Below are 20641 nucleotides of genomic sequence, written 5' to 3' on the forward strand. Positions count from 1 at the left end.
TAGCATAATTGGGTGTGGCATCATTTTCTTTAAATGATACCCTTACGATGAAGTTGTGCCGCTTTTTTTTATTTTTTTTTTTTTTTTTTTTTCCCTACTCATGTGCCCTTCACCGCATCGAAAGGCTGCTTTGTTTTCCCTCACGTTGGAACGAATGAAGTGCAGCTTTCTTGCAGGACAGGCAAATAATGCAACACAGACCTATGGGTGGGCCAGCGTCACTACAAACCGGTGTCTCGCCAAATGAGTTTGACAAAAAAATCAAATGTGATAAAAATGAAGTAAAAGGAGTGATCCCTAAAGTGGGTGTGGCAACTCTGTTCTGTAGCATTATGGCACCCATTTCGTTACCTTTATTTTTTGCCTTTTAAATGGAGGGTTCGGCTCTTTTTGCGGGATATTCACATTCGAGTGGGGGGATGACGGACTGTCCCTTTGTTACGCAGCTGTGCAAAGTGAGACATTTTAATTTGTCTAACGAGGTGCACGTAAATATATCTACACAAGTGAGGAGGAGGCACAGGGGGAATAATACCCACGCGGCTGGTTTCCCCCCGTGCGATGGATGCAACGTTGGCAACAAATTTTGTTGGCCCCCTTCGGTCAATTCGTGCGCCTAATGGATGCACATGAATAAGAAGTATTTTCGCATTTCTAACCCCCTTTGTGGGAAAACGAAACAAAGCGAAGTGAATGCTAACGAATGAACCAACAGGACCATTGCTCGGTGAGCATATGAATACATAGCATACACATTTGTGTATACACCCCAGGGGCGTCCCATAAGCACATGGCACATAGGCATTCCAAATACATGTGTACTGTTAGTCCCATGTGTTTCATTTTTTGTCATGCGAAAGGCTAACTACTCCGGAAGTGTTCTCTTCACATGCGTATTTATGAACGGATATTTTTGCAACTTCTCGGTGGGTAACTCTTTTTTTCACCTTTGGTTGCTGAATGTATGTTCGCTTGTGAATAGCTTGGCCCAAGTTTATGCTGATTTTTTTTTTTTTCTTTTCTTCCCATTTCGGCGTAACGCTCGTTCATCCTTTTTGCTAAGAAATAGTCGCCTGGTTTAGTTATTTTTTGGTGCCTGTTAAACGTTTCCCTTAGCCATTTTCGAGTTCCTGTGCGGCATGGCACGCTCTGTTGCGATGCGATGCGATACGGTATGGTATGACACGATATATGGCGCCGCTTAATTTTTTTTTTTTTCAACCCCCCCATTTGAAACATTTTTTTTTTTTTTTGTTTTCCTGTGAAGAGGCGAGGCGCTCATTACAACCTTTTTATAATGTGAGAAAAAAATTACCCTCATGACTATGCGCATTTTTCGGCCACCTTAACAAAATTGTGCATCTCCCCCCTCACAGCATATGCATACATTTCGCAGCTGACATTTGATTTGGCGCTTTCCCCATTCCACAAAAGCACCTGTGCAGATATGAGTTTTGTTCTAACATGAAAATGTAATATGCAAAAGTTCTCTTTTGAAAGACAATATTTCCGTACGATATAAATTCTGGGGGGACTTTTTCTTCGTTCGATGCTGGAAAGGAAGCGAGCTGCGCAGGTGGCCCAAATTGAACCCACGAGGGGATTCTTAAATGCATACACACGTACATTTACGCATATACGCACGTGCCAAGCGACGGATACTTTGACTGTACCAAGTATAAAGGAGCGATACATGAGCAGGACGTAGGGACGGTTATACCTACCGAGTACATCAAAAAAAGGGGGGACGACGCACACGAAGGCAATTCTCAAGACCGCAGACAGATTATCTACGCATCATTTCCCCCCTCCCCCAAGCCACACGTGCAGACTGACATATGTAAGCACATAAAACAAAGTAACAACCACCCATGAACCCATTTTGCACATAATATTTAGTAAATAAAATGTTTATTATAAAAAGTAACCTACTGAGTGATAACACGTTGGACACGAACGCAAAAAAAGAGCACACCAAAATAAACAAATTCTTAATCATACTGATTGTCATCCTTAATGTGTTAAGCCTTATCTTCACGCTGCTGCTGGCCGTCAAATTTTACCTCTGGTAATGAGGAAGTGACTCGCCCGCGTAAAGGGAAACCCTCCGTTGCATGCGCATGTGCTGATATAATCCCGCGCAGATGTAGTAGCCCACCCACTGTTGCATAGCACGAGGAGTAACCCTTTACATGTCAGCACTGCCCTTCCCCCCCTGCAGTTCCTATAATGTAACGGCGTTCCTGCTGCTCCTAACCCAGACGTGCCTGTGGTCGTACTTGGCCATCCTGAACGTCTACGACCAGAAGTTTATTTTTTCCCTGTCCTCATTTTTGGGATTTCACTTATACACGCAAGTAAGTGAGAAGGAGTCGCCTTGGCCCGGGCAAGAAGAAATATGCGCACATATGTGTGTACATATGGATGTATTAATGTATCTTTTTATTTATGCATTAACGTATACATGTGTATGTGCACATTTTTTCCTCTTCCGCCTCGCGCACCCCCCCCCCCTGCAGTGCTACCAAAACTATGACAAATTATTCCTGTCGGACGAAATCCAAGAATACCACTTCATGTCCGTTGCCCTTTCGCACCTGCCTTTTCTCTACATTTGCTACGACATTGTCATATTTCAGTATGACAGCGTTTTTATAAAAAGTAATGCCGAGGTGTGAGCTCTGCGTGGGGGCCACGTGCCTCACGGAACGCGAAAAAACAGCGCGCCGATTTGGGTTCTCAAGCAAATGGCAAAACGGATGGGTGCACAGATACGCGGCTGTCCCGATGTGCAGACAATTGTGTGCTACCCATCCGAGCAACGGCGTAACTACCATAAGCATCGCTTTTTCCCCCCCCTGCAGGCACGCTAGACTACACCTATAATGACAGCTCCCTCATAGTCCTGAATTTTTTAAGGGGAATATTTTGCTCCCTGTCAATAGCAATCATTTTTATAATCTCCATGATCTTAAACATACAGAACACGTTCAGGACGTATCCCCTGCTTAAGCTGTCCAACAGCAAAACTAAGAAGTACCTGTGTAAGGCTTTGCCGCTTGCGCACGATGGTGTGAATAAGTGTGCCTCTGCTTATGTGCAGACGTTCGCGTCGGGCAAGTATTCCCTATGCTTTAGTTGCACTCTCTTTTGGTACACACTTCCTGTACGCGCTCCCCCCCCATACCGCAGTATCCGTGTTCCTGTTTTACCTGATCGACTCGCAAATAAGGATAGTCACATTTCTCTTCATCATCGAAACGTACGAAGTTAACCCGTTCAAAATATTCGTTTTTATATTCTCTCAGGTTGGCAGCACTTCTAGGAAACGTTCGCCAGCGCAGGCGCGCGCAGTGCCTGTCTGAGCAGTTTAGCAGTTCAGCAGTAATGCAACATTTTAGTAATATATATATTTTTTTTTTTTTTTTTTTTTTTTTCTTTACCCTCGGCAGATTATGACCATATGCGTGTGCATCGCCTTCGATACGCACATTTTTAAAAACATAATTATTGGCATCTCCTCAATTTTGGTGTCTCCCCTGTCTATTATATTGCACTCAACGAACAGGTTAGAAGCGGACAAGATGCGAAGCAAACAAATGTACCATTTGCCTGATTTCACATTTTGTTCTTTTTTTTTTCCCATTTAATGCAGAAATTATAGTAACGAGAGGGTGGTGCGACTCAGCAAGTTGCTAATCAATTTTCGCTTTTTCGAGTTTTTTTTAATACTTTTTTATGGGTCATTATATTATGACGATGAGGAGATAGGAAACACCTTCATACTGTATATACAGTAAGTTGGCGCGGATAAGCTGCCTGTAAAGGTTGCGCTTGGGTGGTTCATCCTGGGGGGAAGCGCGTTGCGGTGCGTTGCTCTTCATCGCTCTGCACTGTTTTGTTTTTCCCGCTTTGTCTCACCTTGCGCGGATTATTATCTTCTCCCTCCCCCCCTTTATAGGCTGATTAACCTCATATTGCTATTCTTTCTCATAATAATATATAAAAAGGTGCTGTCTTACAAGAGGAAGTTTGACGAAAACGTGGACGAGCTCAATGTAGATTTATACAACAATATAAATGACAACTAGGTGAGTCCCTCGGCATGCAGATAAAGACGTTTATCTGCTCGTGCTCGATTGTGTACCTACTTTTTGTTTTAAGTAACATTTTTGAATGCATCAAACCGCCAGCGGTGCAGCGCGTATAGGCAGTTTTTTTTTTTTTTTAAAGCATATCATGTAATTAATGACATTAATTTTTAAACAATATTGCGTGTACATTTAGTTGTTTCCCTTTTTTTTTTCTTTATCTTTATTTTTTTTTTTTTTGTCCCTAATTTTATCGATATAACAACAACCTTGTCGCATTTAAAATAGCCAAAACGACGTCATAGTCAATGTGTTTACCTGCAAAAGGGGGAGAAAAAATGTCAAAAAAATAAAAGAAAAAAGAAAAAAAAAAGTGCAAATGGGCTAACACTTTTTAGTTTCCCCCCTTTTTGTTCCCTCTTCCCACTCCATTTTTTAAAATTACATTTGAATTTGCTAAAGGAGGAGGTGTGGAAAATATCATCCTGATCGTTGTCCTTCACATTTTTTTTATACGTTTCGAGGTATTCTTCCAAGTTGTCTATGACGTTTTTATTTGCTGCAGTGGGAAGGGGTGTGCAGGATTAGCAGCGTCATCCGGCATCGCGGCAGCACGGCACCGCTCTTTCCGCGCACTCTGCACGTATGCTACGGCTTGTCAGCATTACCACCGCTTTGGCAGGGACCCCTCGTTTTATCCCCCTTTGAGAGGAAGGCCTATCGAACCGGAAATGAGTAGTGCGAAGTGTGAAGGGCGAAGGTGCGAAGTGGGATTGTCCAACAGGACTGCTGCGCCCGGCGAATCACCTCGTACGCAAGGGAGGATATGCAGTGAAACGTCGCGAGGTCGAGGTCCTTCTTGGTCACAACGTTCAGGATGATCTTCAAAATCTGGGGGAAAAAGGCGTGCGTGTGTACATATATATAAATATGCATGTGGTGATGTATGTATGCCTATATGTGCCTATATGTACTGTGTACCCTGCTGACGCATTTGCTAACGCATTTGATGACGCATTTGCCGACGCGCGCCGCGTGGAAGTACCCTTTCGCCGTAGACCTTCAAGTCGAACCACAAGGGCTTTATTTTAACTGTCTGCCGGAGGGAGGCACAAAAAAGGCAATCGGTGAACAAACGTAGAAGTGGTTTGCCACATTGGAGGGGGCACATCTCTGCGCTGTTCTGAGGAAGGAGCAACACCTCTCATTAGAGAAAGCGGTGTATAAATAAAATGAGCAGATTATTTGTCCATGCTGCGAGGCACTCACTATGAGGAGAAAAAACAACTTGTGAATAATAATTTTTTGATCCCTGTTTAAGCGCAATATGAATCTTAAGAAGAAGGGCCGAAATGAATAGATGAAGTTAAAGCAAAAGGACTTGGTTTGTAAATTCAAAGTGGAGGAAAGGAGGAGGACGTTGAATATGGCGAAGAGCAAATCGTTTATGGTTTCATTCCACTCCTAACAATGGGGTGAGAAAAAAGAGGGGAACTGCGTCAGTAAGGGGAAGGGGGTAAAATAGTATGGAAATATTTTTCAGGCGAAAAATCATAAAGTCGCAACAGTTGTGGGGATTTGCAGCAGTCCACAATGGTTAGAGGAACGCGTGTAAATGATGAGGTGCCCTCTCTGTTTGCCTCGCAAGGCAATAATTTCCGCCGATGGTGCAAACTCAATTTAACGCTTAAATAGGAGCTATTAATGAGGGTGATGAAGAATCCTAGGGTCTCGTCTTCCACCAGTACAACGTCCTGCCGAAGGGGGAGGGAAGCCCATCAAACAGTGTACCAGAAGTGAACATGTTGGGGGTAAAACTGGTCAGGCGGCTTAACTGCGTGTTGTGAAGCGATGCAAGTAAAAACGAATGGATCAAACGTAATTGAAAAACTAGGCGATTCATAAATTACGTTGGTTAGAAGCAGACATAGAAGGAGAGAGAGGGAAGAAACTCTGAGCATCACGTCTGCACTGTTGACGAGGGAGAAAAACAAACTCAGTCTAATGAGGTGTTTTTCTCGGCCAGCACTGCAATCAGTCTGTGGAGCTAATTTATCATCAGAGGGGATTATCTCGTCGGCACATTTGTCAAATGATGTTGACACGGTCATAAGTAGGGAGGAACTCTTTTGTGGCCTTTCGGGCAAAGGCAAAATGAGCAGGGATAATATAAAGAAAGATAAGCTCACAAAATAGTTATTGCCAAACTGAATGCAGTACAGCAGCAGCTGGATCAGCGCTATGGAGGAAGACAGCACATTGATGTTTTGAATTTGTCTGTACTTCCTACAGAATAAAATTAAATTTATGATAAAGTAGAAGAAGAAGTTTTCGAATTTGAGATCGGCGTGGAGCATCTCGTTTTTAGCGGCGTTTTTGGCAGCATTTTCAGCAGCGTTTTCAGCAGCGTTTATAGCAGCGTTTTTGGCAGCGTTTCCATTTGATTTTTCACTTTCTTTCCCGTTTGCTTCCCCGTCTGCGTTTCCAAAATAATTGGCTAAGGAAGCCTTAACGTAGTAGGTCAATTTCTGCAACAGGGTGACTATATTAAAAATGTCCGTCTGCGCATACGCTTCGAGGTTTTCGAAAAATATAAAAAAAAAACAGAAGACGTCGTCGATTTCTTCCTCCGTGTTCACCACTGTGTGCATGTGCCTGATGACTGCGTTCATCATTTTGTACAAACTCATAGTTTTGTAATGATCTGCGGAATATTTCCGCAACTTGATTATTAAATAGTACACATATATGGCGATGTCACCTTCGATGGCGTTCATTTCGACACTTTCGAAAATCTTTTGCACCAAATCCTGAGGCGATGGGCGGGGGTGAGCATAGTGTGACGGCTGCGGGGGGGGAAACCCATGGTAAGACAGTCCATGGTGAGACATCCCACGGTGAATCAACACATGGTTGGGCTACTACTCAGGATAGAATCCCCTGTGGTGTGCGTGCATATGTCAGGGTGTGGGAAGCTTTTGAATAACATCGATGGGATTCTTTTTTTTCGCTTCCCCCATCACCCCTGCAAATGGCGTAACTTACCCCATTTTTCGAAATGGACAAGTACAATCGCTGATCCTGCCGATCGCGTTGGTCCCTGAGGCCCACCTGCTCCGACTGGCTGGACGTGTACAGGGAGAGCTCCAGTTTGATTACGTGGACGATGAAGGAGAAGTAGTTGCTATAAGTGGCGCTGCTAATTTTTAAGGAGAAAATGCAGTCAAAGACCAAATAAATATTTTTAATCTTTTTTATATCCTGCCATGCGGACAAGTTAATTTTATGCATCTCTTTTCGGATACACTTAAAAACGGATGCTATTTTCTCCTTGGTTATAAAATGGTAGGAATAGGAAAGAGACATGAATAGGAAGAGCGGATTCATATTAACCTCGTAATCGTTAAATGAAAAAAGTTTTTCCACATAATTGTCCTCCTTGGTGACGGCTAGCTTTTTCTCGATGAATTTCCTATCATACGTTAGACAGAGGTAGAAAATGTAGATGACCGTTTCGATGATGCCCTCGTTGTCGTTAAAGTTGAAGAGCAGAACTTTGGTGAAATAAAAGTCGTGCTTGCTGATTATTTCGGTCAAAATGTCCTTCAGGTTTTCCCGTTCCTGGGGCGCTCCGTCTTCTTCGTGCAGCAGCATCTCCAGGATTCGGTGGCACTCGGGGTCTGCAGTGAGGAGCGGAGAAGTGGAGAAGTGGAGAAGCGGTTCGGAACGCAGCTCATTAACCAATCGATTAGCCAACCCGCTAACCCCCCTTACCATAATTCCTGCCGGAGGCGTACTGAAAAAAGAGGGTGAACGGCTTGCTCCTCATCAAGACCTTCCTCATTTTCCTTTTGTACATTTCAAAGTTTAGCGCGCCCGACTGCTCCTCGTCATTCGCTGCGCATTCGTCGTTTATAGGCAGTCCTACTTCTTCACAGTTCGTTGCACTACGTGATTCGCTTATATAGGAGGGCGCAATTTCCTCCACGTGGTTTAAAACGCCAGATAGTAAGTGAAAGAAGGGGGTGAAGAAGGACGAGAAAAACAAACTGGTGCTTACATTCCGAAAGAGCTTTTTTTTTATGCATATACTTTCAAAGATAAAAATACAGGAGAGATATAAAAATTTAATAAAGGAAATGATATCCTTATCGAAAGGGTGGTTACTCTCCTTGAGAGTCTTTTTAAAAAAAGTGTGCAGATCGATAAGTAAGTGGAGTGTTAATTTTACGAAAGTTAGTACTTGTAAGTCACCCCCATTGTCTGTATCACCCTGCTCATCAATTATTTTTAGATTATTTAAAAACTTTTCATTTTTGTTTAGGATATATATTAACGAGAAGAGCAGCTTCATAACCGCTACAGAAACGTTGTATAGGTAATAATTTTGCTCGTTAAAAATGAGTTCTACGTAGACATCTGCCTTGTTCTCGTTTACCATCTTCATTATTTTTAAAGCTGTTTTTAGGACTCTAAATAGGGCAGAAATGTTGGTTATGCAAACATTCGCCATTTGCTTTTTTGACTCTTCCTTTTGGTTCCTTCTTTCCTCCGGGGGGGTAGCATCACTTGGGTTTTCTCCCTTTAGGTTGTTCCCCAAAATGGGGTTCCCCTTATTTCTGTTCCTGATGTGGGTATAGCCCAGGAGGGAGTGCCGGGTTTCCACATCATCTGAGAAGCCAACCCCAGAGCTGCGTTTCTGATTAGTCAGCCTATCCAGCACGTACGGATGTTCTTTCATACGAAACGTGGGCAACACTTCCTTGTTTGGAAGAGGAACCATTTGATTGCTACCCCCTTTATTCACCTCGCATTGCTTCACTTTTAAGCCCTCCTTGTGAATTCGTTCCTCCTTTTCGAATATAAAATCTTCAAAAAAGGCGACGATTTCTTTGACACTCGTAGGAACAGTATCAGGGGATGATACCACCACTAGGAAGGGAATTATATTTACAATTTTGAAGACGTGAAATATCTTTAGGGAAGAGTGGGACCCATCGATGAGCATATTAAGGGCCTTTAAAAAGTTAAAGAAGTTCGAGTAGTCATCACTAATCTGGTTGTGCGCACTGTACCTCTTATTTACGTATTTCAAAATGATGTCAATTAGAACATCAATCATATAATGGGCATGCGTATGGGCAAAAAGAGAATTGGGGATAAAAAAGGTAACCAAAAATTTCAGCGTCTTTTCTCTTAAACATTCATATTTTGTGTTTGATAGAAAATCGAAGACCCATTCTATCAGTGACGTGTTCGACAGGATGATATTCACAATCGCTTTGTCGATGCTGCAGAATTTGTAAAATATTTCTAAGCACTTCATTTGAGTGTCTTTGCAAAAATTGTTTAGCAGTGTTTCTTGTAAGTTATTACACAGGGTGATGAAATTTTGGATGTTTTCTCTCCTCTTCGGTATTTTCAATGGAGTGTGGTTGCTGCACTTTTCAGAATTGGTTTTGTATCTCTCTTCCACGCACAGGGGGTCTTCCCCGCTGCCCCTGTCCGAATCGCTGCCGGACGTTTTAGAGAATATGCTCGGGCTGCTTCTCCCCCCGGAATGCTTTACTTCTTCGTGTTTTTCTTTTCCTCCTCGGTATATGCCGCGGCACCCTCCCTCTGCAACTAGACCCCCCCCCGCAAACTGTTCCACCAGTTGCAGCCTTTCGCCCGCTTCAAATTGGGGAAGCTCATCAAGCTGCCCCAGCTGCTCCAGATGCTCCCACTGCTCCAACCCTTCGCCCGCTTCAACCCATGCTAAGCCCTCTCCAGTCGCGCTGCCACTGTCACAGTAATTCAGCACCGGGGCGCTGCTACCGCTGTGTGTGCCGGAATTCATACCCTGGTAGTAGCGCAGCTTGGAGAGCTGCTTTTCACCTGTCCTGCCCGCTGTTTCATCCGATGATCGGTCTTGATCCCCACTGCGTTCTCTTCCAAAGGAGTCGCAATGATATGCAGCACTTTGTTTGCAGTTGGTACCCCCCCCATAATGATTCTTGTCCGCGAATTCCTGCCCATACTCTGTGCATCTCACTAATGTGTTAATCCCCTGCGACGATTTGAAACCCAACTTGTTTTCTTCCTTTTCTTGCTCAAACAAGGTATTGAAATTTTCTTCTTCAGATGGTGTGGCAGGATAAAATGAGTCACCGGTGTGGGGACTGCCCGGTGTGAAGTGCTGATCCGCCCCGTCGCACTCATCCGCCCGGTCACACTCATCTGCAATTGTGTTGTACCCTCTACGTGCGCAAAAAGTCTTCAACAGGTTTTTTCCCCCTTGCACACACGCGTGATTCACATTTTCGAATTCGACTTGGGCTTCCTTAACGTAATTTTCATTATATTTTTTTTGACCGCCTTTGCGTTGGAAAATATTCCCGCCCTTTTGATGACTTTGTTTAGTTTCGTTTTGACTCTCCTCAAGACCATTTTCATTCGGATGATTCTGGCCACGTTTACAAAACTGCTCAGGTGTGTCAGTTTGGAAAGGCTCAAAATGGCCATCATTTTCCCCGCACAGTTGGTTGGAATAGAGGGGGTCGCGGAGGGGATCACGGAGGGGATCACAGAGGGGGTCTCGGAGAGTATTGCTTTGGCTGCCCCAGCTGCTGCCGCTGGGGGTGTTGCTAGTGCAGCGATGTTGGTTGTGGTTTCCGCTGCGACGTTGGCTGCGATGCTGGCTGCAATTTCGGCTTCGATTTCCGCTGCGCTCTCGGCTACCGCTCCTACCGCGGGCTTTCGAGCCGGAGGTGCTGCGGCGCGCGCGGGGGACAAGGGGGAATTCGCGACTTTTCCTGCCTTTTCGCGCCAACTGATTTGGGGGGCCAAAAATTATGGTATTAAAAAAATAACTTGTGTCATTATAATTTTTCGTAATTATGTAAATGAATTCTATGTAGTAGTTACACAAGTGTGTGTTTTTATTGGTGCACTTAAAATGTTTGATGAGATTCGAGAAAAAGTTTTTTAGCAACTCTTTGTTAATTTGCCACAGCGAATTGTCGCCCCACAGTTTGTAAATGATTTGCAGCGTGAGCAGGAGCACCTCGTCGCGCCCGCGCCCGCCCTCGCGGTTGCCCTTGCCGTCGCCATTGAAGCAGTCACCATTGTAGAAGTCACCACTGTAGAAGTCACCATTGGAGCAGTCCCCACGTGGGCCCCCTCCACTCGCGGCGCCACCATCGCTGCTGCTCCCCCTATTGGGGCAAATGCCCGGGGCGCCCAAGGGAGAGCAATCCTTCCCCTTTTTCTCGTTTTTCAAATCATCCTGTATAGCATAATTCTGCACAAACAACTTTATAAATTCTTCAATGACTGCCGATTCGTTCTTCAATGTAGTATGTATAATTGCTACACCATCCATTAACTTTTTTAACAATTTAAAAATATAAAAATACTTTTTCTCATTAGTAGAGAATTTCTTTAACCTGACCAGTACACAGGTATAAATTGCATCCTTAAAAATGTTACAGAGATCTTCAGAGCAGGTGCTTAGAAATTCTTTGCATGCATTGGTGGCCAAAGTGATTAGTTCGTTGTTGGCCGCATGGGCATAACAGTTCCTATTTCCACCACCTTCTGCGTTGGAGTTCGTGCCTCGGTCCCCTCCTCCGTTGCTTTTTCCCACCCTGTAGAAGTTTTTACGCAGCTGCCAATCACCGCAGGCGTCGCCGTTTTCACCATCGCTGCCATTGCGATCGACGCGATCTACGCGATCTACGCGATCTACACGATCTACACGATCTACGCTGCCATTACGATCGGCGCTCCTTTCCGACGTGCCCTCCAAATAGCTAAACGTGTTTGACAGAAACAGAGTGTGATCTAACAGGAAAAAAGAAAAGTGGTACCGAAAGTCCTGGCAATTCTTTATGGAGTATATTTCATTCACACTTTTAAACAGCGCATATTTTTTATATGAGGGGGACTTGTTGAAAAATATTTTGTTCATGCATTGCACGCATAGGACATTTTGCCACTTGTCGACGAACACTTTGTCGTGATTTTCTATGCCATGTTCGTCCGTCCTCATCAGTAAAACCTCGTTGAATACTACGTTCAGTTTTATTTCCATTGTGTGGAGCAGGGGTGTCTCTCAGCTTCGTTCCGCGCATGTAGCATTCGTGTATGTAGCACGTGGAAGGGGAAGTTTTTTTTTTTCGATGTGTGCTGCCGCGCTTGCACCGCTTCTCTCAAGGTGCACAATGGAAATGTACACGTTTAAGACCAAGCAGGTAAACAGAACGGGATATAGGAGGGTAAATCAAATTGGAAAGAAAAAAAAGGTTACTTACTTTTTAACCCACATGAAAGCACTTGAGCATCTCCTTAAGTGGTGTTGTTTACAGGCGCTCTACTCGGTCAGTTGGTATTTTAAAAATTTTTTTTTTTTTTTATTTTGCTCCAAAAAGTTAGAGGGGACAATTTTTGTTTACACAAATCAGCAAAAAAAGGGGATGGCAAATAAAACTGCAATGAAACGGAGTCATATTCACGTAGCAACGGAAAGCGATTCGGAAGATGAATAATGATTTAATTACTTCATTATTGCTGTTTTTTTTTTTTTTTTTTTTTTTCTCTTGTTTCTTGATAAAAAAAAAAACACATATCTATAAAGCATTTAATTCGGTTTACAAATGAATAGTCAGCATGCCAACGTACACTTGTAGGTACACGCGTGTGTACTTACAGGTGTGCCTCCAGGGAAGTACACATAAATTGGGCACACATGGACAGGGATAAATCCACATATTTGTTCACACAAATTGGTAAAAAAAAAAAAAAAAAACAACTTAACGCAATTCGCAAAAATTGCATATTATACATGTGCAGAAATGCACCTACGTTTGAAACAATTTTCAAATAAGATACAGAAAAAAAAAAAAAAAATTGCCGCAGCTTTTCAATTTGCTGCTCCAAGTGTGACGCGATTCACATATCAACATGAAAGTGCGCCACGTCAAAGTCGATTTCGACGTATTCCTCCAGCGTAATCGGGGGGAGCTTTTTATACTTCCTCTTGACATTATACACATGAAAGTCACTTCTGCAGTGCAGCTTGTAGTTGCTTTTTTCAATTTTCGTCAAGCAGCTTGTGCACATTATTACAGTTTCGCTGTTTGGCTTATCGCTTGGTTCTTCCTTGCTTTTCTGCTGGGCGGCGTTCGGAGCGTCTTCGTGTTTGCCGCTATTGCAGCTGTTGTGGTTGCCGTTGTCGTCGATCACTTTGTTCTTATCGTTCCTGCTGGTGCTGTTGGTAGCCTGGCCGGGGTGCTCACCGCGCATGTTCCTCGAATTCTTCGCATTTGCAGCGTCGTGATTGGCTTCTTCCTCCCGGCGAGTGTTGCCTTTGGCGTTGCCTCTGCTGCGACTGCCTTTACTGCTTGTACCACCGTTTAGGTTGTCTCCCCCCATTTGACGGTCTTCCTTCCCTTTAGCTGTCCTCCCCATTGCGTCATTCGCACCAGTCACTGAACTTTCAGCATTGCTCCTCTTCTTCTTATTCGAGGTGGCTATCTTAACGTTATTATTCAAAATTTTGCTGGAACAGCTTTTCTTATACTTTTTGGTAAAAGCATCCACACATCTATACACACAGGGGTAGCATAAAAATACAATTTTATGCATTTCTGAATTTTTTTCCTTCCTTTCTTTTTCGTGTTTATTCTTTTTTTGTTTCGTTTTCACTTTAACGTCATCGCTAAGGGAGTCGACTTCTGCCTTTTCGTCCTTCTGTCGGCAGATTTCACCACTTGTGTTTATTTCTTTTTTCGAAATATTTTCACTTTTTTCCTTTTCATTCGTGTAATTTTGGCTAGTCGCGAGGCTCGTCTCATCTTCCGCGTCGTCCTCGTGTGCCCCTTTATTCGACTTGGGTGGGGGATTATCCTCTACAGGGGAATCTTTTTGATCGCTACTCAGGTGGGTGTTACCCGCATCGTTGTTGCAATCTTCTCTATGGCTTGTATTCTGATTACCAACACTTTTGTGGCTGCACTTCTCCTCCTTCTCCTCCTCTTCATCCTTCCCCCCGGCGTTGTTGCCCGCACTATCCGGAGCAACTGAATGGCCCACCACTTTTTCATTTTCTCCAAATTCTTCCTTCGCCGATTCGCTGACTGCATCGTTTTCATTCTCCCCCGTGTTAATTGCACACGTGCCATTTTGCCCTTCCTCATTTTTAGGTACGTGGGCAAATTCATCATGCAGGTGCCTACTTTCCGCATCTACGTTGTCCTCTCTCTTAACGTTGTTGGTTAATTTTTGTTCCTCTATGATTGCATTATTGCTATTAAGAAATTTTATTACGTCTTCTTTTATATAATCATCACAAATGATTTGGATTCGCATGAATGCCCGTTGAATGACATCATCATATTCTTTACTTAAAATGTCAAAAACTTTTAGCGCCTGCTTCTTTGCGCTGTCGTCTATGTTTATGCTGTAGCCAACATTTTTGACCATGCCTGTGTTGGGGGCGGCACATTTAAATGGGGGGGAATTAACATGGTGCGTGCGCGGGTGGGGGCGGGGCGGCCAGCTTTCCTCCCCCAAGTCTACATGTGCATATGTAAACATATAAACATATAAACACATATATGAACATATATATATAAATATATAAACTTATACACACTTCTCTATGTGCACGGACTCACTTTCTATCATGTTGGTTGAGAGGGGGTAACCCGTCTGGGGGTTCACACTCATTTCGTGCAGAATCTCAATCATGTCTTTGTAAATTTTCTCCTTCATAATTGACCTCTCTTTGTTGCTTATTTGAAGGGTGCCTATAAAAGAAGGAACAAATTGTTTTGTGAGAGAGGGGGGGATAACCTTTGGAGGGGCTCCCAATGGAAATGTGATTAAAATGATAAAGCGAACATGGAGGACGGGCCCCCCTTCTTACCTTTCTCTAAAATCGTTTTGCATATTTCATAGTTGTTGTCCGAGTTGAAGCAAGAATTCAGTTCCGACTTTTTGGCAATTTCTCCCTTCGACACGTTGGTGAAAATTAAGTGTGACTGCAGCACGTCGTCTATGTTCAGTTCGGTTCCTTCGGGGGGGAGAAGAAAGGAATGAGCGGAATGAAAGCAGGTGAAGTGTGGCGGCCATGTGAATATACAATGTGCGAGTAAAGGGCGGCCGTCTCTCTCTTCCCTTTTATCTCTTCCCTTTCCACTTTCGCCCCCGTCTTGGAGCCCAGGCTTACCATTCCTCCAGTCGATTATCTTATTCTTGTAACAGGCAATTTCGAACTTTTTCCCCTTGTGCTTGTACTTCACTATAGCAACATTCGTGAACTTCACTTGGTTTATCGGCTGAAAGAGTGCCCCCATTGTTACCTCATGTTTGGCGATACGGCGGTGAAGCGCGTTTCAGAGAGAATCGGGAAGTACAATTTGGTGTATTGCAGAAGACGCCTCGAGTTTAATCGCGTAAGTAAGCGCGTACGTATGTATAAACATATACATATATATATAATCAGCGCGTCCACTTTCGCAGCCCCCCTTCGAGCGTAAGTCACCTTGCGCGCAGGCAAATATACCCAGTTGTACACACGTTACGGTGCCCCTCTGTCCATGCGTTCATACGCATGCGGAGGCTTCCACATAAAATCATAAGTTAATATACGTCGCGGGGACCAACGCGCGGTAATTAAACGAGTACATAAGGAAACTGCTGGGGGGCGGGGATGTCGGTATACTTTTTAAAAGCCGCTTTTTTTTTTTTCCTCTTTTTTGTTTAATATGTAAGAGTTTATATGCACGTAAGTATAACCCCGTGCGCGCGCATGTAATTACAAACATGTACATCCATATGTACATCCATATGTTCACCCATTTGTGCATCCATGCGAGCATACCTTTTCTTCCCCTCGTAATGTTCTTATTTTACGGGAAAAAATATCTCACTCGATATATCATGCCAAGTTTTACGTTTTACAGACAAATTTTAATTCATTTCCGCTTTTTTTTTTTTTTTTTTTTAACTATAACCCCTTAATTTGTCATTCATAAGTATGTTTCACAAAAACGCACGATAAATTCGTATTTAATTTTTTAAAAATGTTGAGGCACTTGGCCATTTTGTTTTTTTCCGCTTTGTATTGTTTCTTTAGTGGATAGTGGTTCGATTTGTTTGTTTGCTTGCTGCTTTCTTTTTTTTTTTTTTTTTTTTTTTTTCTCACGCACAATGCGCACATGTATATATGTGCCCAATGTATGATTGTTTAAGCATACATGATATGCACTTGCTTATGCATTTGCTTATACGTTCGCCGCGCCATGCTTCAAACGAGTTTTGCGTGCCTACATGCTTTACAAACATGTATACTCTGTTGCTTCTCCTCTACGTGCGCGATCGTTACTTTGCCTCCCCTTTTGGCGGCAAAATTGAAGAACAAAAAAAAAAAAAAAAATCGATCATCTAAGTGAATTCAATATTTCTGCGGCATTTATTTGGCACGCCGCGGGCAGCAGCACCACGTGTACACATAACTACATGTAAGCACGTATATGTATGCATATGTGCATAATATTTTTTTCACTTTGCGAAAAGAGAGCAGCACTTTTCATTGTTACAGAAATTATGCATTTTCCCATCTGTGTGCATTGGGCGATAGGGAGGGAGGCGGCAAAGTAACGCGTGAGTTACCGATGCGTATTGTAGGTATTGCAACTGGCGGGCAAAAAATTAATAAACTGGTGTAAAATAAACGGGAAAAAAACCTAACTGGAAAAAAATAACAAAAAAAAAAAAAAAAAAAAAAAGCATTACACGTATGCTCAGCACTAAGCGAACGGCAGTAATTCCCCACGAACCTTGCTAACGCTTTAAGAATTAATTTTCATAAGAACTATGTGCGCAAAGGGGGGGAATACCCATGGGTGCCGGCGTACTTACACACATGCGCGCATGTAGATACACACTACCGAACGGAGCAACCGCGCAAAGCGTAATAACAACTTAAAAAAAATTACCAAGCAGAATTAAAAACTTGTAACACAAATGCGGGCAGTCCCACTCTTCGTATAAACTCATCGACATTGGAAATACAAACAGGAAGACGGAATGGAAAAAAAGGAAAAATAAAAAAATAAAAATAATGTGACGAATTTATTCGAAAGTCCCTCAACTGGTGGTAATACATTAATCACAAATTCGCATCAAAAGGGGGCGGATAAAATAAGGTAACAAAAACGGGGGAACACGATAAGCTCTGTGTACGGCCACTTATATGGGCATCTCCCACATGTAAAGGGGTGTTAGTACGCACCATAAAAGGGAGTAATCAAAGCGCCCGTACTCAATTATTCCACATTTAACCCAATCGCGTGTTAACTTAATTCTCACAAAATGAGGAACTCATGTTTTTGCTTCTACCAATCTGAAAACATTTATTTGTAATATCTGGTTCCGCATCCACACACATTAAGCCATAAACTTTCACCGTATTTTGACTGCTTAGCCTGCATGGATAAAGCACATGTCAATATGTACATAGGAAAGGGGTTTCCATGGGCATACGTACAAAGGGCGCAGCGCGTATGTGTGTATACACATATGGGATGCCCCCCATTTTTTCCAGGAGGTATCTGCATAAACCCATTTCGAGCTTAAACAGGTATGATAATACCATGTCGTCTTTCATCCTCATGGCAGTCTTCTTCACGTTTAAGAGGGGGGGGGAGAGATAAGAAAAAAAAAAAAAAAATTAAGCCAAAAGGACGAGGCAAATTGTACTGAAGGGCACAAAATATTGACACAGTCACTGTGCTTATACGTCGTTCTTTTCACTATCTTTGGTAAACACACATTTCATGTGTTTCTCTTAATTGGTTTACATTTTCGATGGCTCCATACTTCAGAAGCAATTGATAGGCTAAAAGGGGGAGAAATTTAAGAGGAAGTCGGCGTGAGTAGGGATAAAATAGGCGCAATGTTTAAGTGCAACTGGTTGGTGTTGACACATCCGAGGGGGAAATAAAACCGTGTGGTATATACAAGTGAACGCATAAAGAGGTGGGGGTATATGTATAGAAAGTGTTGCAATTGGCTCCCTAATTTTTTGGGCACCTTTCGAGTTGTAGCCACATTTGTCCAGGGCGGTTTCGTCAAAATCGTCTTTTATATTTATTCCCAGATCTCCGCCCTTTTTTAATATCGCCTCAATCCAGTCCAGTGGCACCTTGACAAAATGAGAAGAAAATACGGAATCTGTGTGGGCCGCTTCCCCAGCTATACGGGAGCGCAAATATGCAGTTGTGCAGTTAAGCAGTTGTACATGTGGACAGCTGCCCGTATGCAAAGATGCATGTGTGTTCCTTCCCACCTTCTTCTCGCAAGCAATCATCAGCGCGGTCTGGTTGTTCCTACTGAGTGCATTAATATCCACCCCGCGCCTAGCCAGCAAGTACCCAACGATGGTCTTCTTGTTCAGAAGGATTGCCATTTGCAATAAGGTGAAAACGGGTTCGTTCGGGCTGAGGGCGCACAAAAAAGTAGGATTACATAAATCTATGTGTGTGAATGCACACTGATGGATGCGCCCTTTCAGGAGGCACTGCACATTCACATGATCGGATATACTTTGTGAGGAGCCCCTTTTATAACTGCCCCTCTGGAAAATTCCCACCTTTCCTTAAAATTAGCTATTTGCACATTCCAGTACGGCTTCAGCCTTTTTACATCCTCTATGGTCATTCCTACAGATAAATGAATAGTAAAAAAGAAAAAAAAAAAAGGAATTTAAGGGGGAACCATTAAAATAGGGGAAAAAAAAAAGGTGTTATGAAAGGCACGCTTCTTTGTGCCATCTCAACCTGATACAGCATCTTCATTAATGAGTATACTTTCATAGTTAAACATAATTTTTGGAGAATGGGAAAAGAAAAAAAAAAAAAAAAGTTATCTCTCCTTGTTCAGCAGAAAGGGAACCTCCTTAAGGGGAGAAAGAGCGAAAAAGAAAGTGTATGGCTACAGAAAGATATAGATAGTGGAGAAGCGAAAAATTCGGGTAGTATTCCTACTGCTTAAATGTGCAGACAATTCATTTGCAGTGCGACAAATGCCATTTCTACCCTCTATGGTCAGGACCTTTCATAATTAAATTTCCAAGGCTACTGTTTGTGGTGTGCATAAATGGGAACAGATACACAGGTGCATATGTCCGAATGTATGTGTGTGGACCCTGGAGCGCCCTCCAATACATGCACATTTGTATATGCACGCGGAGGTAGATAATACAGGTGAGAAGAGGCAAAATAAAGGGAGCTATAATTTTACAACGTAAAGCATTATCTTTAAAGGGACGGGCGTTGCGCTTAGAGGCGGAAATGTAGGGGCACAAAGGCACGGCATGGCTTCATTTCACATTTTGCCGCGCGTAAGGGTTGAAGTACACGCGCGAATAGGCATATATACATGTGTGCAGATGCATATAAACGTGTGTACGTACGCACATGTCTGTGCACAATTAGACAAAAAAAGAATGGAGTTAAAGTGAAAAATCAGGTGAAATTTTTTTTTTTTTTTTTTTTTTTTTTTCCCTTCACTTTTGCGTGCATTCAAGGGGGCAACGGGAATGAACACTGTTTTGTTGCTCCCGTCGGGTGAATTCGCTCCTCATTAGCGTTTTGTGAGTTTCCTTTTTTGTCACCTTTGCTGTCGTTTTTTTGCCCATTTTTGTTGCCATTTTTTTTGCAGCGCGTATACGCAACTGAAATTTTCCCCGCCGAAAAGGGAGAAAAAAATTAAAGTCGCCGCCACGTACGTCTGCATAATGATAGTCGCGTCTGATTTGGAATAGGCGCAAAGTACGGTAAGTTTAAAAAAATAAATTGTTCAAAAGGAAATTTAAAATAAAGACCAAAATGTGAAAGCGAGATCGAATTGCACAAAACAAACATGTACTTTAAAATACAATATTGCCGTTCCACATTTCTGTGCTTTTTTCTTCAGCACGACAGCATTATGCATTTTTTTTTTTTTCCCCTTTATAAGACTTTTCAAGCTGTAATTTGACATATGATACGACTGGACATGTAAGTTATGTTCCCTGGTGAGCGAATTATCATACGAGTTACTCGCTGCGTCGTAACGTATACTTCGCAGCGCTTCAAATTATGTGTTCGTTTTGGTGGAGGAGATTGTACAAGGGGGGATTTTCCGCACACATTTAACACTTTGGGAAAATCTCATTGCGTAAAGGGGATGCTCTATCATTCCAAGTGTTGATATTTATTTCCTTTTTTCACATTTTTTGGAAAACAAAACAGAACAGGAAAAAAAAAAAAAAACACTTCGCTGAGTGCGTTGTGTGTGTGCCTTTCTTCATTTGCTCCCCCCTTTTTGGGTAATTCCCCCCCCGTGAAGAAAACGCGTACACATAGAAATGTTCATTTCTTTACACATAAATGAGCACACACGTATATGGACACGCCCCAATGGCATAGACCAACTGTTAGCAACGCGCGGTTTAAAAATTTATGCAGCCACGTCCGGTGGGTAAACCTCTGTGTGTACATGTCTTCATATCCACACATCAA

The 20641-nt window shown here is 42.8% G+C and overlaps 4 protein-coding genes across 4 annotated transcripts; 1 reads left to right on the plus strand and 3 right to left on the minus strand.

Annotated features, from left to right (window-relative positions):
* Positions 1–1907: 1907 nt before the first annotated feature.
* Positions 1908–4091, plus strand: PVX_085895 (hypothetical protein, conserved; the record flags this gene model as incomplete). Its single annotated transcript, XM_001616792.1, has 8 exons — positions 1908–2068; positions 2222–2357; positions 2520–2661; positions 2865–3044; positions 3193–3308; positions 3453–3568; positions 3656–3796; positions 3962–4091. 8 exons carry the CDS (start codon positions 1908–1910, stop codon positions 4089–4091), a joined length of 1122 nt encoding a protein of 373 aa, XP_001616842.1.
* A 717-nt stretch (positions 4092–4808) lies between these two features.
* On the minus strand, positions 4809–12165 carry PVX_085900 (hypothetical protein, conserved; the record flags this gene model as incomplete). The annotated part of the gene is made up of 7 exons (XM_001616793.1): positions 4809–4982; positions 5137–5187; positions 5361–5555; positions 5777–5845; positions 6002–6901; positions 7137–7771; positions 7866–12165. The coding sequence occupies 7 exons, from the start codon at positions 12163–12165 to the stop codon at positions 4809–4811; spliced, it is 6324 nt and encodes a 2107-aa protein (XP_001616843.1).
* Positions 12166–13022: 857 nt separating this feature from the next.
* On the minus strand, positions 13023–15430 carry PVX_085905 (hypothetical protein, conserved; the record flags this gene model as incomplete). Its single annotated transcript, XM_001616794.1, has 4 exons — positions 13023–14557; positions 14750–14881; positions 15001–15147; positions 15274–15430. The coding sequence occupies 4 exons, from the start codon at positions 15428–15430 to the stop codon at positions 13023–13025; spliced, it is 1971 nt and encodes a 656-aa protein (XP_001616844.1).
* A 2482-nt stretch (positions 15431–17912) lies between these two features.
* Positions 17913–18797, minus strand: PVX_085910 (hypothetical protein, conserved; the record flags this gene model as incomplete). The annotated part of the gene is made up of 4 exons (XM_001616795.1): positions 17913–17976; positions 18107–18282; positions 18427–18577; positions 18730–18797. 4 exons carry the CDS (start codon positions 18795–18797, stop codon positions 17913–17915), a joined length of 459 nt encoding a protein of 152 aa, XP_001616845.1.
* Positions 18798–20641: the final 1844 nt, after the last annotated feature.

Source organism: Plasmodium vivax, chromosome 13, assembly GCF_000002415.2.
Source record: "Plasmodium vivax chromosome 13, whole genome shotgun sequence".
Taxonomy (NCBI): domain Eukaryota; phylum Apicomplexa; class Aconoidasida; order Haemosporida; family Plasmodiidae; genus Plasmodium; species Plasmodium vivax.